At 53.5% G+C, this 14,694-nt stretch overlaps 1 protein-coding gene across 1 annotated transcript in view; it reads left to right on the top strand.

Moving 5' to 3' along the window:
* The window catches only part of COL11A2 (collagen type XI alpha 2 chain), a 32,108-nt gene extending 22,893 nt beyond the window's left edge, over positions 1–9,215 (top strand). The window contains exons 40-66 of the mRNA XM_007939310.1: positions 17–106; positions 304–357; positions 594–701; positions 846–953; positions 1,097–1,150; positions 1,252–1,305; positions 1,487–1,594; positions 1,747–1,800; positions 2,047–2,100; positions 2,304–2,357; positions 2,510–2,563; positions 2,899–3,006; positions 3,406–3,459; positions 3,638–3,691; positions 3,825–3,878; positions 4,640–4,693; positions 4,956–5,063; positions 5,197–5,250; positions 5,392–5,445; positions 5,703–5,810; positions 5,967–6,020; positions 6,323–6,358; positions 6,534–6,587; positions 6,684–6,951; positions 7,757–7,869; positions 8,237–8,443; positions 9,075–9,215. Coding sequence (XP_007937501.1) covers positions 17–106; positions 304–357; positions 594–701; positions 846–953; positions 1,097–1,150; positions 1,252–1,305; positions 1,487–1,594; positions 1,747–1,800; positions 2,047–2,100; positions 2,304–2,357; positions 2,510–2,563; positions 2,899–3,006; positions 3,406–3,459; positions 3,638–3,691; positions 3,825–3,878; positions 4,640–4,693; positions 4,956–5,063; positions 5,197–5,250; positions 5,392–5,445; positions 5,703–5,810; positions 5,967–6,020; positions 6,323–6,358; positions 6,534–6,587; positions 6,684–6,951; positions 7,757–7,869; positions 8,237–8,443; positions 9,075–9,215 — 2,313 coding nt within the window. The remainder of the gene's footprint in view (positions 1–16; positions 107–303; positions 358–593; positions 702–845; positions 954–1,096; positions 1,151–1,251; positions 1,306–1,486; positions 1,595–1,746; positions 1,801–2,046; positions 2,101–2,303; positions 2,358–2,509; positions 2,564–2,898; positions 3,007–3,405; positions 3,460–3,637; positions 3,692–3,824; positions 3,879–4,639; positions 4,694–4,955; positions 5,064–5,196; positions 5,251–5,391; positions 5,446–5,702; positions 5,811–5,966; positions 6,021–6,322; positions 6,359–6,533; positions 6,588–6,683; positions 6,952–7,756; positions 7,870–8,236; positions 8,444–9,074) is intronic.
* Positions 9,216–14,694: the final 5,479 nt, after the last annotated feature.

Below are 14,694 nucleotides of genomic sequence, written 5' to 3'. Positions count from 1 at the left end.
TCTCTTTTACTTTTAGGGAGACCCTGGTCCCCCTGGGGCTCCAGGGAAGGATGGTCCCGCTGGTCTGAGGGGCTTCCCAGGAGAAAGGGGCCTCCCAGGCACTGCTGTGAGTATGACCCTAAACCCGACTGCATGTAACAAGTCACCACATACCCTGACACCCTCAGTGTCACTTCCTTATACCATCCTTGGCCTGTCTTCCCTCCCAGACCTTCTGCTTTGCTGCATGACTCTTGGAACTCCCTTCCTGTGATGTCCCATCTTCCCATCTCACCTCTGTTGCCCTAAATCTCTGGTTTACAGGGTGGACCTGGTTTGAAGGGAAATGAAGGTCCGGCTGGTCCCCCTGGACCTGCAGTGAGTCTGGGGTCCCTGGGGGGCAGTGGGAAGGAACTGGAAATGGGGTGGGTGAGGAATGGTGTGGAGAGGTATCTGGACTTAGGCAGGGACTGTGGGGTTGGGGAGAGGGAGTCAAGGGTCAGCTGGGATGCATCTGATTTTGGGCTCTTCTCTTGAGTACCACAGTCAGGGGTCTTCCAGTGTGGGTGGGCTAGGGTCTTCTTCCTGAGGGTCTGACTCATCTACCCCCTCAGGGGTCCCCTGGGGAACGAGGTGGAGCAGGATCAGGGGGACCTATTGGGCCCCCAGGACGCCCAGGACCACAAGGTCCCCCTGGAGCAGCAGGAGAGAAAGGTGTTCCGGTGAGTTCGGGGTGGGGGTGGACAATGGAGACATTGATGAAGTGTCTGTGAACCAGGGGGTGACGGGTAACAGAGGCCTTCCTGTGGGGGTGTTGAGGGTGAGGGTTGCCTCCAGGGCATGACTCCTTCTTTCATTTCTTGTAGGGTGAGAAGGGCCCCATTGGTCCTACTGGTCGTGATGGGGTTCAGGGTCCTGTGGGGCTTCCTGGTCCTGCTGGGCCCCCAGGTGTGGCTGGAGAGGATGGAGATAAGGTGAGGGAACCCCTAGACCCTGGGCTCAATCTTCCTTTTAGCTAAGATTGGTGATTTTATTGACACCTGATCCCTGTCCTAATATTCCCTGTATTCTCACACTCTTTCTTTTCTGCACTATCTCATCTACCTTCTCCTCCTAGGGTGAGGTGGGAGACCCAGGACAAAAGGGCACCAAAGGGAACAAGGGTGAACATGTGAGTGTCCATAACCTTTGACTTCTGACGTCCTGGCTTTAGCCTATGTCCACCTGGTCTCTCTCCATGTCTGGGTATCTTGACTCTCTTTTCTCCCCCAGGGCCCTCCTGGACCCCCTGGACCTATTGGTCCTGTGGGGCAGCCTGGCACAGCGGTGAGTAACTGAGGTCCTGGCAGCTTTGAGTCTGCCCTAATTCTCCTTCTGCCTTTTGGGGTGGAGATGGGATAAGATTGGGGGTTCTGGGCCTGGTTCCCAGATCTGTGTGGGGTTTGTGGATGGAGGAGACTTGACTCATGACCTAGGTTCTCTGTGTCCCTGTCTCTGCCCCCTTCAGGGAGCTGATGGGGAGCCTGGAGCTCGGGGACCCCAGGGACACTTTGGAGCCAAAGGTGATGAAGGAACAAGAGGATTCAATGGGCCCCCGGGACCCATTGGCCTACAGGTGAGTTGGGGGTGGGGGCTGAAAAGTAGGGTCAGAATGGGACTTACATCTGCCTCAGACCCTGCCAAAAGTCCTCAGGAGGACTGGGGAAGTAGGGAGAGGACTTGGGGGCCATGTGGGATCTCACTTGGGTCTGTGTACATTTTACACAGGGTTTGCCAGGCCCCTCTGGGGAGAAGGGAGAAACAGGAGATGTGGGACCCATGGTGAGTGTGACCCCACTGATGGGGTGTGGCCCCTACTGACCCCAAGCCTACCTACTAACCACCCTCTCATACCATCTAGCCTCCATCCTAAAACTCCATGATCTTTGAAGGTTCTGACTTCTCCTGCTGCCTCTCGTCCTCCTTTCTGTTCAGGACTGTTTCCTGCCCAAGCCACTACTATTCATCCTTATCTGCTACTGTCTCTCATTTTTCTTCCCCATCTCTGATGTATCTGTTCCTCTCCAGGGACCACCTGGCCCCCCAGGACCTCGAGGCCCAGCTGGACCCAATGGAGCTGATGTGAGTCCTCTTAGCCCATTGTTCCTTCTGGTCCTCGTGGCCAATTCCTTGCCTCCTTTTTCCCAGACCATAAACTCCATCCTCAGAGAAGTTACTGAGCCCTGGGAAAGTCCCCCACTGCCTCACTGTCTTTATTCCGATGGATCTTGGGGCCCTTATCCAGGCCTCTATCCCCCAAACAATGACCCCTGTTTTTCTTCCAGGGTCCACAAGGTCCCCCAGGAGGTGTTGGGAACCTGGGTCCCCCTGGAGAAAAGGTAATTAGGAATGGGGTGAATGGATAGGTTTTTTGGGGAAATGAGCATTGGACTTGTGCTAATTTTGGTTGGGAGGTAGAATAGAATGAGATGTGGGGGGACATTGGGGTTTGTTTTTGGGAAGGAAGTTTTTAACCCCAATCTCCTTGCAGGGAGAGCCAGGAGAATCAGGATCTCCCGGGGTCCAGGGTGAGCCAGGTGTGAAGGTGAGTGATAGTGCGTGAATCTGTTCCATGCGTCCTTAAGCCCAGCTCCACTGTTCCTGTGAGCCTCATTGCGCTGGAACTCTTCTCCAACCCAGGAGTCTCTGCTCCCAGTCAGTCTCTTGAAGGCCTGGCCCTGGGTCTGAGGGAGTTCCGGCACCCTTTCTTTGAAGGGAAGAGGGGCCAGGGGAATCCCCCACAGGCTTCCCCTTCTTTGTGCTTTCTACAGTCACCGAGAAGGTAGGGTGGGGGAGGTTGAGGGTGTCTTGGAAGAAAGGGCTGCATCCTCATCTTTAAGACACCCTTGGGATCATCTGTGCCCTCTACTTCTCCTCCAGGGTCCACGTGGGGACCGTGGGGAGAAAGGAGAGTCAGGACAGCCGGGAGAGGCGGGGCCACCAGGACCTAAAGGCCCCACAGGCGATGATGGCCCCAAAGGGAACCCTGTGAGTTTTGGGGGGTGGTGGTGCTGAGAAGAGGGAGATCTGGGAATACAGGTGTGTGAGAGTGTAAAGCACCTTGGAGTGCTTCCAATATCTTGGAATGTTGGAAGCCTCAAATTGGGGGGTGGTGGTACTTGGGAGGGAAACTCTGGAAATTGGGTTTCCTGGGTGGGACATATGGGGTCCAGGATCCAAAGAGACAGAGAAAGTGAGAGATGCCCTTAGTTAGTACCCTGAAAGTATTAGAAGCATGAGGTGAAGAAAAGGGGGTGTAAGGGACCCTCCCTAGGGTGGGCAGGGAGCAATGCCTGTTGAGAGGGAGAGTGTGACCCATGGGGTGGGTGTGTTGTCTTTGGGTGGGCTTAGGGAGCTGTGCCTCTGAGGTCTGTTCTTTTGATTCAGGGTCCTGTTGGTTTTCCTGGTGACCCTGGTCCCCCTGGAGAAGGTGGCCCTCGGGTGAGTCTTACCCAGGGAGGGGAAGAGATGAAAGAAGAGAGTGCTGTGGAGGGTTGGTGGACATAGGTATTGGGAAACTATGTGGGGCAGGTGGAAAGATGGAGAAAGGGCAGTTTTGATGGTGATGCCAGCTGGATTAAGCTTCCCCTTTGACCCTACTTATACATCATCCCTGCAGGGCCAGGATGGTGCTAAAGGTGACCGTGGAGAGGATGGGGAGCCAGGACAGCCAGTGAGTGATAAGAACCCTTGCCCCCCAAAAGAGCCCAAGCCTTCACATACTTATCCCGAGTCTCTGCCCCATTCTTGAGGGGTCTCTTGGCTGGGCTCCAAACACTCAGCTACCCCTTTTCTTCTCTTCCTAGGGATCCCCTGGTCCCACTGGGGAGAATGGACCCCCTGGACCCCTTGGAAAGCGGGTAAGTGAGAAGAGGTGGACACCTGAGACATTGAGCAGGCTGTCCTTGGGGTGATGGATGGAGGGGGCAGTGGCAGGTGGGATGGGCAGGGAGATGCCTGGGGCTGGTTTCTGGGTTGTCCTTGGGGTGGAATGTATGTGTGTGTGTATGTGTTTTTGTAAGCATGCTAGGTATCTTTGGGTATCTTTGTTCCTGGGTTTTGGAATGTAAGCGTTTGCCAGGGCTGCTGTTTACTGACCTATTTAATGGAGGCTGAAGGGCCTGGGCTAAGCCAGGGGTTAACCTTTTAGTTGCTGGGGCAGGAGGTGGGGCATTTGGTGGGATGGCAGTGGCTCTTCACCAAATGTGCAGAACTTGTCATTATTTTAACAACTGGTACAGCTGTACCAGTTCTTACCATCTGTGAATCAGCCCCCTGATTGTGCCTGTGTATACACAAGGGCATGTGTGCACGTGTGTATGTGCACATGCCCAGGAGGAAAGAAGAGAGGAAGGAGTTGAACCTCGATTCCAACTTCCTGGAGTCTTTGGTGGTGTAAATGGTGAACACTCTTGGCTGCTAACAAAAGATTGGTAGTTTAATTCAACCACAGAGGTATCTTGGAAGAAATGCCTGGTGATCTAAGTCTGATAAATCAGCCATTGAAAACCCTATGGAGCAAAGTTATATTCTGAAACTCATGGGATTGCCATGAGCCGAAATTGACTTGATAGCAATAGTACCCACTGTCTCCTCTCTTCCTTTCTTCCTCCATCCACAGGGTCCTGCTGGCACACCTGGTCCTGAGGGGCGACAAGGAGAGAAGGGAGCCAAGGTAAGAGGGAGGCTGCTCAGGACACTGGGACATCTCACTCCTCTTGCTCCTCAGATTCCTCTGTCTGCAGATGACCACCTTGTATCCATCTCTCCCATGTTGAGTCCCTTGTGAGGACATGGCTTCCCCATACTTCCTGCCCCAGGGGATCCTGGGAATTTAGTCCCTCCTTCCTGCCTCACCCCTTCCACCTTGAACCCCAATGCCCCAACTCACAGCCTCTCCTCTGCCTTTTAGGACACATTTCTTGTGTATGTTTCAGGGGGACCCTGGTGCTGTGGGTGCCCCAGGGAAGACAGGTTCTGTGGGTCCTGCAGGGCCTGCAGGAAAGCCTGGCCCTGATGGTCTGCGGGGGCTCCCGGGCTCAGTGGTGAGTCATGGAGTGGGGAGCTTGGGCTGAGGTGGGCGGGGTGAAGGATTACGGGATAGGTGTGCTGTGGAGAGGAGGGGACAGCCTGGTGGGGACACTGCTCGTGACCCCTATGATTCCCTCCAACCTGCAGGGTCAGCAAGGCCGCCCTGGAACCACAGGCCAGGCTGGGCCTCCAGGTCCTGTGGTGAGTGACCATAGATTGGGCAAAGTGGGAATCAGGGGAGGCAATGAGCATTGGGCTAAAGTCTGGAGGAAGTAGGAAGTGGTGGGGTGAGAAACTGGCCCTACCTCTCCCTAGAAAGAATGACTTCCTGTCTCCCCATAGGGACCCCCTGGGCTTCCTGGTCTCCGAGGTGATGCTGGAGCCAAGGGAGAGAAGGTGAGTGACAAACATGTGGCCTGGGGTCTTTCTCATCACTCTCACTGCTGGAAGCCTATGGGGACCCCAAAGACCCCACCCTTTGCTCCAGCTTCTAGCACTGAGCACTGGTGTCCTTATTCGGTGAGGGCCACTCATAGCCCCTCTCTCCAACCCTATGTTTTCTCTGTGTCTTCTTGGCTCTGACCCCCTGATTCTCCTCTATCACCCACGTGTTTTCCCTCTGCACCCCCCTGACCTCCTGTCCCCTTCTCCAGGGTCACCCAGGTCTCATTGGACTGATTGGACCCCCTGGGGAGCAGGGAGAGAAGGGTGACCGGGGACTTCCTGGCCCTCAGGGCTCCCCTGGACAGAAAGGAGAGACGGTGAGTAGAGGGGGTGGTCTGGGAGGGCTGGGGGGGGGGCGATGGAGAGCGGGGATTCATGTTGGGGCTGGGGAGGAGGTTGGGGTGAAGTACCAGATGCTGGGGTGAGGGTGGGGGGAGGAGGAACCAGCTGAATCTGGCCCCTCCTCTTCCTAGGGTATCCCAGGAGCATCTGGCCCCATTGGTCCTGGAGGGCCCCCTGGCCTCCCCGTGAGTACCCCATCTGTTCCTCTGCTAACTTCTCTAAACCCCATCACTCTCTGCTTCTAGAATCTCCCAGCAACTTCCATGGCAAGTGCCAGCCTAACAAGGAAAGTCCTTAGTGCTTCCCATGTGCTCTTACACCCCGAGTGACCCTCCTCCACACTTGCAAGGCATTTCTGTGTGTTCCCATGCTTCCTCACGCCTGCCCTGCCTACAGTAACCAAAGGTCCTATGGACTCATCGCTCCTTCCATTCCTCCGTGTCTCGTCCTTATCCTGACCACGTCTTTCTTGTTCCTCATTTCACAGGGACCTGCTGGCCCCAAAGGAGCCAAAGGAGCCACAGTGAGTGACCCTCAAGTCAGCTCTGATCTGTGACCCCCACTGCCTCTCCAAGGCAAACATACTCCCCTCAGTAGAGCCCTCATTCCAGGCCTGGACACTGATTTGACCCTCCTGTGACCTTGATCTCATCCTTGACCTTCTGACCCCTCCATGACCTCATTTACTCCTATGACAGGGCCCAGCTGGACCTAAGGGAGAGAAGGGTGTCCAGGGCCCTCCAGGACACCCGGTGAGTGACGAGTAGCCCTCTCTGCATCTGGTGTTTCTTTGCTTCACGGAACCTCATACAGACTGCATCTCTGCCCTCCACCTGCTTCTCCATCAGGGCCCGCCAGGCGAGGTGATCCAGCCACTGCCCATCCAGATGCCCAAGAAGACTCGGCGCTCAGTGGATGGGAGCCGCCTGATGCAAGAGGACGAAGCCGTGCCAACTGGGGGTGCTCCAGGCAGTTCTGGGGGCCTGGAGGAAATCTTTGGCTCACTTGACTCCTTGCGGGATGAGATTGAGCAGATGAGGCGGCCAACAGGGACCCAGGACAGCCCTGCCCGCACCTGCCAGGACCTGAAGCTGTGCCACCCCGAGCTGCCTGATGGTCAGTGCCGGCCTCAGGGACACACCAGAGATGACAGTCAAAATATTAACAATAGCAAGGGCACTGAACAATCAGGATGGATACTGGTGTTGGGGCTGGGGGAGGGGCTGAGGGGCTTGGAACAGCAATTATTCATCAGCCAGTTCAGAAGTATTTTATATGGTCCTACCAAGGAGCCTTGGTGGCATATCGGTTAAGTGCTTGACTGTTAACGGTAAGGTTGGTGGTTCAAACTTACCCTGTGGCTCTGTGGGAGAAAGACCTGGAGATCTGCTTCCATAAAGATTACAGCCTAGAAAAATGTATGGGGCAGTTCTACTCTGTCCCATGGGGTTGCTATGAGTTGGGAATCGACTTGATGGCACCTAATAACAACATAATATGGTCATAGGGCATCAGCTCAATATCATCATAGTGCTTGCATTTACGCAGATGAACACATGTGTAACCACAGCTACGCGTTGTATGCAATATGAGTATTTATATACTCCTTATTCAGAGGTGCCTGGGCCTGGATTACTGGTGGAGATGGATGGGTGAGTGCAGAGGCATAAGGGGGCACCTGGGGCTCTTGGAGCCTGTGACCTGTCAGAGAGCTGAGACAAGGCAATCAGGGAGACTGAAGGAGGAAGGGATGTATTAAGGGGTTGCAGTTGGAAGAGCAGAAAGGCTGGGAGACGAGAACATGGTCGGGTGGGTTTGGGGAGTGTTGGAACAGTGGGAGGGATGTGGGAATGTGGGGGCCAAGAGTATCTTGGGGTCCAGGATCTTGGGGCCCTGATGCTCCCTCTTCCTTCCCCATCAGGAGAGTACTGGGTTGACCCCAACCAGGGCTGTGCTCGGGATGCCTTCCGGGTTTTCTGCAACTTTACAGCAGGAGGGGAAACCTGTGTGACGCCCAGGGATGATGTCACACAGGTGAGAGCTGGCCCCTGACCACTGCTACCCCGGCCCCATAGCATATCCTCCCTCAAGGCCTAGTGGTTTCTGGGCTATGCAACCCAGGCAAGTTCCCTGCCCTTCACCCCTATAGAGCCTGCTGTCCTCGACCCCCTCTTCCTTGCCTTCATTCCAGTCCTCTCATGCTCTCATGTTTTCTCCTTGACAACTCTCCCTAAAGTTTGTCTTTCCTTTACCCCAGTCTCCTGGCTCCTTCATTTCCCCCCCAAACCCTTTCCTTTACCCATATCCTGCTCATCACCTGCCTCAGCTGTCCTGAGTCTGTGGATGTTTTCAGACCCTTGTCTCTGTCTCTCATGACCTTGATCTCCCTCTCTCCTGCCAGTTCTCCTACGTGGACTCAGAGGGCTCCCCAGTAGGTGTGGTCCAGCTCACCTTCCTGCGGCTGCTCAGTGTCTTGGCCCACCAGGATGTTTCTTACCCATGCTCTGGGATGCCCCGCGATGGTCCCCTGAGGCTCCGTGGGGCCAATGAGGATGAGCTGAGCCCTGAGACCAGCCCCTATGTCAAGGAATTCAGAGATGGCTGTCAGGTGGGAACCAGCAGGAGTTGGGTGGTGTTGGGAGCGATACCAGAGTCTGAAGCTGGAGGAAGGAAGTGGGAAGACCCTTTGAGCAGGGGCCCCTGGGAGAACAGGAGAGGAGTCCAGCCTAGTTTCAGATATGTTCCCTGGGGTCCCGAGGGAGCTCAGCCACAGGACCTTTCCACAGGAGGGTGGAAGCCAGACTATGGGCACCATCTGGAAGGATTCATGTGTGTGTACACACCAGTCACACAGGGTGAGTCCTGAATACTCACAGACACATACACCTAGGCTGCAAACCCGTATGTCCATCAGGTCAAATCTATATGCTGTCTCAGAGTCTCTTGAATGTGGTCAGACAGGTACACACACATCATCACACAGGTACAGCCACAAACGGACGTACACACATTCACACAATCACCCACACAGAAAGATCCTCTCCAAGACAAACCCAAAGTCCTATAGACTGGCTCATGCACACAGAGAACTCTCCCAATCCTATTCTGTGGAAGAAATTTAGCAAGTCTGCACGTGACATGGACTGGGGGAAGGACATCTCAGGGTGCTCAGAGGCGAGGTGAGCCTGGGCCTGAGATTGGGGCTCAGTGTGCCACCACCACACTTTGTCTTCCTCCAGACACAGCAAGGCCGGACAGTGCTGGAGGTGCGAACACCTGTGTTGGAACAGCTGCCAGTGCTGGATGCCTCCTTCTCAGACCTGGGGGCACCCCCGAGGCGGGGAGGGGTGCTGCTGGGGCCTGTCTGCTTCATGGGCTAGGACCTTGTCTACCTGACCCTGCCCATCAGAACCAGGCCCACCTGGAATCCCACAGCATCAGCCACGTGCCACCTCCCAAGAGGGCCCTTCACGATCTAGGAGGCCGTGGGCCAGGGCACTGAGAACCAACCCCCTGCCAGGGGCAGCCCAGGGGTGGGGTGTAGCGGGAGATGGGACACCCCGGGGGGTGTGTGGCATCTGGGGCTCTTGGAGCCTGTGACCTGTCAGAGAGCTGAGACCCTTATTTAAAACTCACCTCCCAACTACCCCAAACAAGTGGAAGAGAAGAGAAAGGACACTGTGTATTTTGTATTTAAAATTAATTATATAATTATTTAAAGAGTGGAAAATGAAATAACAAAAAAGATAGAGAAATACCAATAAACGTCAGCGGACATTGGAGACAGGGCTCTCCAGGGGTGAGCCCCTGGCACCCCATCCTTGCCTCAGGGCTTTCCTCAGTGACTGTGTGGGGGTTTCTGGGCTGAGCCTTGCCCCCTCTTCCTACCGTACCTGTAGCATCCACTGTGAATGTTGGAATATATGGTCTCCTTTGCCTCAGAGCTCTGACTCTCTCTCCCCAGGGGGGAGCTCTCATCTCTACCTACCAGGTGTTTGGCTCCCTGCTGTCTTTTAGTTGGTCTGGGTCTCACAGAGATTGCCTGATGCTTTTCCATGTACTCTCCAGGGGAAGAATGAATGGTGAAGGGAATGTTCAGGGTTTATATTCAGCAGGTTGTTGGAGTAACTGAAATTCTCCCATGTGAACTGGTAAATCACCATGGCCCTGAACCCTCTGATTATCCCATTGCCATCCTGGTTATCCCAGTCCCTCCCCTGGAAACCCCTCATCTTTTCTGATCCTGCAATTAAAGGGTTAATGGCTAGCCTATGGATAGAGGGGATCTCCAGGACCCTGTTTAGCCCTTTGACCAGCATCCATTCTGACTGATGGTTAAATAATGTGATTGTCCCCTCTCAAGGTGTATGTGTGTTATGCTTGTGTTGACTTCTTTCAGCATCCCCATGTATTACCCAGCACCCCTTCTTCTCAGCTGAACTGTTACCAGGAATGGATGACTTGACCCCACTCCTTGGAGGTCCTGTCCACTGGGTGTTAGGACTCAGAGATTTTATAAAACCTGTGTGACAAGTACAAGATCTCAAGCTCCAGAGACAAACTCTGGTGTCATGGGTGGTGGTGGTGCTCAGGGTCCGTCTGGGTTAGGGTTCAGCCTGACACAGGTTGGAGATGGTTTCTGGGTGAGGCTGGGCCTGCCCTCCGTAATCGTGTCTCAACTCTCCCCCATTTCAGATCTTTAGAGACAGCAGGGCTGAAAGGAGTCTTAAAACAACAACAAAACACACACACACATGCACACGCATACACAAACAAAAACAAAACCCAAAACAAACCCAAACTCACTGCCTTGGGGCTAATTGCAACTTACAGTGACCTCCATTGGACTTCCAAGGGTGTAAATCTTTAGAAAGCTGTCTCATCTTTCTTCTGCGGAGCGGTTTGAACCAGCGACCTGTTGGTTAGCAGCCAAATCCCTTAGTCACTACACCACCAGAGCCCCTTGGAAGGAGCCTTGTCGTTAAGTGCGTGAGTCCAAGCTGACTCATAGCGACCCCTCCTTGGGCTTCCGGGGCGGTATCACTATGGAAGTAGATTGACCAACCTTCCTTCCCAGGAGTGGCTGGTGGGTTTGAACCGCCAGCCTCCTGGTTAGCAGTCAAGTGCCCAGAGCTCCTAGGTAGTCTAAACTTTGAAGATGAGGAGACTTGAAGCTCATTTCCAATAGACTTAGGCACTAGGCCACCAGAGCTCCTAATATAACATTCACTGCACCTTATATCATTCACTGCATCTCTCAGGCTTGCGACGTCCTGGCATAAAGAGCCAGGGCTGCGGCCAGTCTCTTCATACTGGCGGGCATTCGCGTCCACATCATTTGAGGTTTTGGTTTGTGTTGTGTCAGTAAGTACAGTGCCGTCCCGCCCCGTCTCCTCCCACTCCGGGCCACCCCCACCTCCCTCCTTCCCAAGCAGCTTCTCTTCTGGCTTGTTCCGCAACTCCACGCCCCGCCAGGTCTTGTGTCCGGGTTGGCCCCTTCTGTCCAGGGCTGGTCCCCAGCCTCTCTTGGGAGTTCTCATTCTCAGCGTTTCTTGATCCTCCCTCCCCCGCCCCTCCTGGGCGGCAGATTAAGTAAGACTCATGCCCAAAGCTTCATCCCAACTGGAAAGCCTCTTCCTCGCTGAAGCCGGGCTGCAGCGAAGGGAGGGAACAAGTGTGCGCGAGCGTGTGCACATGTGTGCATCCCAGCTTCTCAGCTGCCTTGCACCCAGGACCGAGCATACCTGCATGGAGAGCTGCGCCCCCACTCCTCCTCCCAATACTTCTTCCCGCCCTCAGGGACAAATCCCAGTCTTTGAAACCCTGAAGATCACTCTTGATCCCAAGAAGCTCCCTTGTGGGATCCTAGAAGACCAGCATCTCACAGGCGGGTAGATGGGATAAACCGCCGCAGGTGAAAGCATCCTCCTCCCAGCGCGGGGGACTCCGCACATCTTCCCGCCTTTGCTGCCCCCTGGTGTCCGCTCTGGCACCTCGATTCACTAACGGGCAAGCAGAAAAATTCAGACCCTGAAACACACTGACACGGAGTTGATTCAAACTCATAGCGACCTCCTTGGGTTTCTGAGGCGATATCTCTACGGAAGGAGCTCTGGTAGCATAGTGACTAAGGCACTTGCCTGCTAACCAGAAAGCTGACGGTTCAAACCCACCAGCCACTCCTCAGAAGGAAGGTTGGGCAATCTACTTCTGTAGTGATACCGCCACGGAAACCCAAGGGGCGGGGGGAGCCATGAGTCGGGCCAACTCGAGGGCGTATAACAACAACTCTGCGGAAGTAGATTGGCGAGTCTGCCTCCCAAGAATTGGCTGGTGGGTTTGAACCTGCAGTCTTCTAGTTAAAGTCAGATGCCTCAGGCACTATGCCACTAGCGCTCCTAATTCAGGTCCTCAACAAAACAAAACAAAAAAAACCAAACTCACTGCCCTAGAGTCAGATCTGACTCAGTGATATCAGGTGGTATCACTACGGCAGTAAATTGGCCAACCTTTCCTTCCGAGAGGTGGCTGGTCGTTTTGAACGGCCAGCCTTCTGGTTAGAAGTCAAATGCCTTAGGCATTAAGCCACCCTCCCTAAATTGCTGCCCCTCAGCGTCACCTACTGAACTCTCACTCCCAGTCCTTCAACCCTTCAACCCAGGAGAAGACCGAATGGAGGAACCCTCTGGTTCTCGTCTATCTTGGGTCAGAGGCATGGACAGGGTTTCTGGGGTCCCTCACACCTTCCTACCAATCTCTAAGTCTCAGAGCTTCAGACACCCCCCACTCCTACCCCCCACAGAGCAAGTCAGACTTAAATAGAGGCTCCCCACCCTCCTCGCCTCCACCCACTTCCAGCCAGGCCAGGCCAGAGCTGAGGTTTTTTGGTCACTCACTCTGCGGTTGGCACTAAACCTACAAAGGTCACTCCCAGTTCACAAAAGGGAGTGTCCCCAAAGTTCACTTTTGATCAGACACTCTGAGCTAAGAGAGCTTTTTTTTTTCCCATGGAAACAATATCATACACAAACTCAAATAACATTTATATATGACGCTTAGGTCTCCAGGCCAATCCACAAAAGCCTATTTAACTGCAGTGACAAGTAACCCTATATAACAGTTTTATGAGCGATTCTGTGCCAAGTTGCAGCTGAGGATGCCAGGGCCACACCCCTTTTCTTGCTGGCAGGGCGGCCGGGGGGGGGGTACTTCTTCCTTCCCTCCCCTAAGCCTAGGCCTGTCTCTGAGGCAAGATGAGAAAGAGTTTAAGGGCCAGGCTCCAGAGTAGGGGCTGTAGTGTGGGACAGGGTGTGGGTAATGCTGATGCCTTGGCATTTGGGCATGTGGTGGTGCTGGCAGTGGCCTGCAGAGGCTTGTGGGAAATGGAGGCTTTTGGATGCCAGTGAGGAGATAAAGGAGAGAGGCAGAGGCTTTGGGGAGCCGCTTTGGGGAGCCACTTTGGGTCTGATGAGGTAGAACACAATGTCTTGTAGGAGGGGCTGTCTTCTCAAGTTTTGACTGCCTCTCAGAGTCCTACCTACTGAAATTGCACCAATGTCCAAACATCTGACACCAGATAACTACCATAATATCAGCTCAAAAATACAAGTCAAACTCTTTAATCTTTTATTTAATACATTATGACACTACACGAAGATTCCAGCTGCACCTTCCTTACTTTCACTGATGATAATTGGTCTATAATGTGCTCAAAGTCATTTCCCCCCACAGTTTCTTCACTTTCTACCTTCAGCAGAGCAAGATCACACAGTCTTCCTTGACCCATGGATGCTCTCAGACACAAAATTATTAGTTATTAGGGAAACTGTGATGGTTAATAGAAACTGCTCAGTGGTAGCTCCATTCAAGTGGTACCCAGGGCATGTGCCACGCTTGCCATACCTTATCTCTGCTGCTTCTCAAAGGAGTTTAACTTGAACACATTAAGTCAGAGGGAGTCATTGATGATTTTTGAAAAGGAGAGTGCTATGAGGGCATTGTGCTCCAGCAAGGCCCTGCCTGGGTTGGGTTAAGGAGGGCATGCCGGGACTGGAGACAGGAACACCACCAACAGCATGTTTGGAGGCCTAGGGGAGGAGGATGTGGTAGTGAGATTATAGAGGAAAGGCTGTGGGAGGGGATTTTCCTGCTTGTTGCACCCTTAAGGCTGCTCCTCAGCCTTGGTCTGACATTTTTAGCATATGTGATTTTGGTCAAAAGGCAAATTATAAAATATGGATCATTCAGAGTTCCTGTTGTTGTTACTAGGTGCTGTCGAGTTGGCTCCCATTCATAGCAACACTATCTACAACAGAATGAAACAGTGCCATCCTCACAGTCCAGAAGTCCTAGGTGGTGCAAATGGTTAAGCATTCAGCTGCTAACCAAAATGTTGGGAGTTTGAGGCCACCCAGAGGTGACTCGGAAGAAAGGTCTGGTAATCTACTTCTGAAAAATCAGCCATTGAAAACTCTACTCTGATACACATGGGGTCACTATGAGTCAGAATTTTTGGTTTAGATAATTATACCCATGGACACTACATGTCCTCACTCTCAACTCACTGCCGTGGAGTTAGATCTGACTCATAGTGACCCCTCCTTGGGTTTCCGAGACAGTATCACTACAGAAGTAGATTACCCAACCTTCCTTCCAAGGAGTGGCTAGTGAGTTTGAACTGCCAGTCTTCTGGTTAGCAGTCAAATGCCTTAGGCACTATGCCACCAGAGCTCCCCTATATATCCTAGAAAGCCATAAGTTACTGTCTCTGCTTTCTCCTTCACTTGGCTGTGTTGCATCCTGGGATTTGTAGTTTCTGACTGGATCAGGGCTGGTAGAGGCAGAGAGGAGATAGAAGGG

This window comes from Orycteropus afer, unplaced genomic scaffold (assembly GCF_000298275.1).
Source record: "Orycteropus afer afer isolate SDZICR_OR568_19922 unplaced genomic scaffold, OryAfe1.0 scaffold00059, whole genome shotgun sequence".
Lineage (NCBI taxonomy): Eukaryota > Metazoa > Chordata > Mammalia > Tubulidentata > Orycteropodidae > Orycteropus > Orycteropus afer.
The sequence above is the reverse complement of the archived record's forward strand: the minus strand, read 5'-3'. Positions and strand labels throughout refer to the sequence as shown.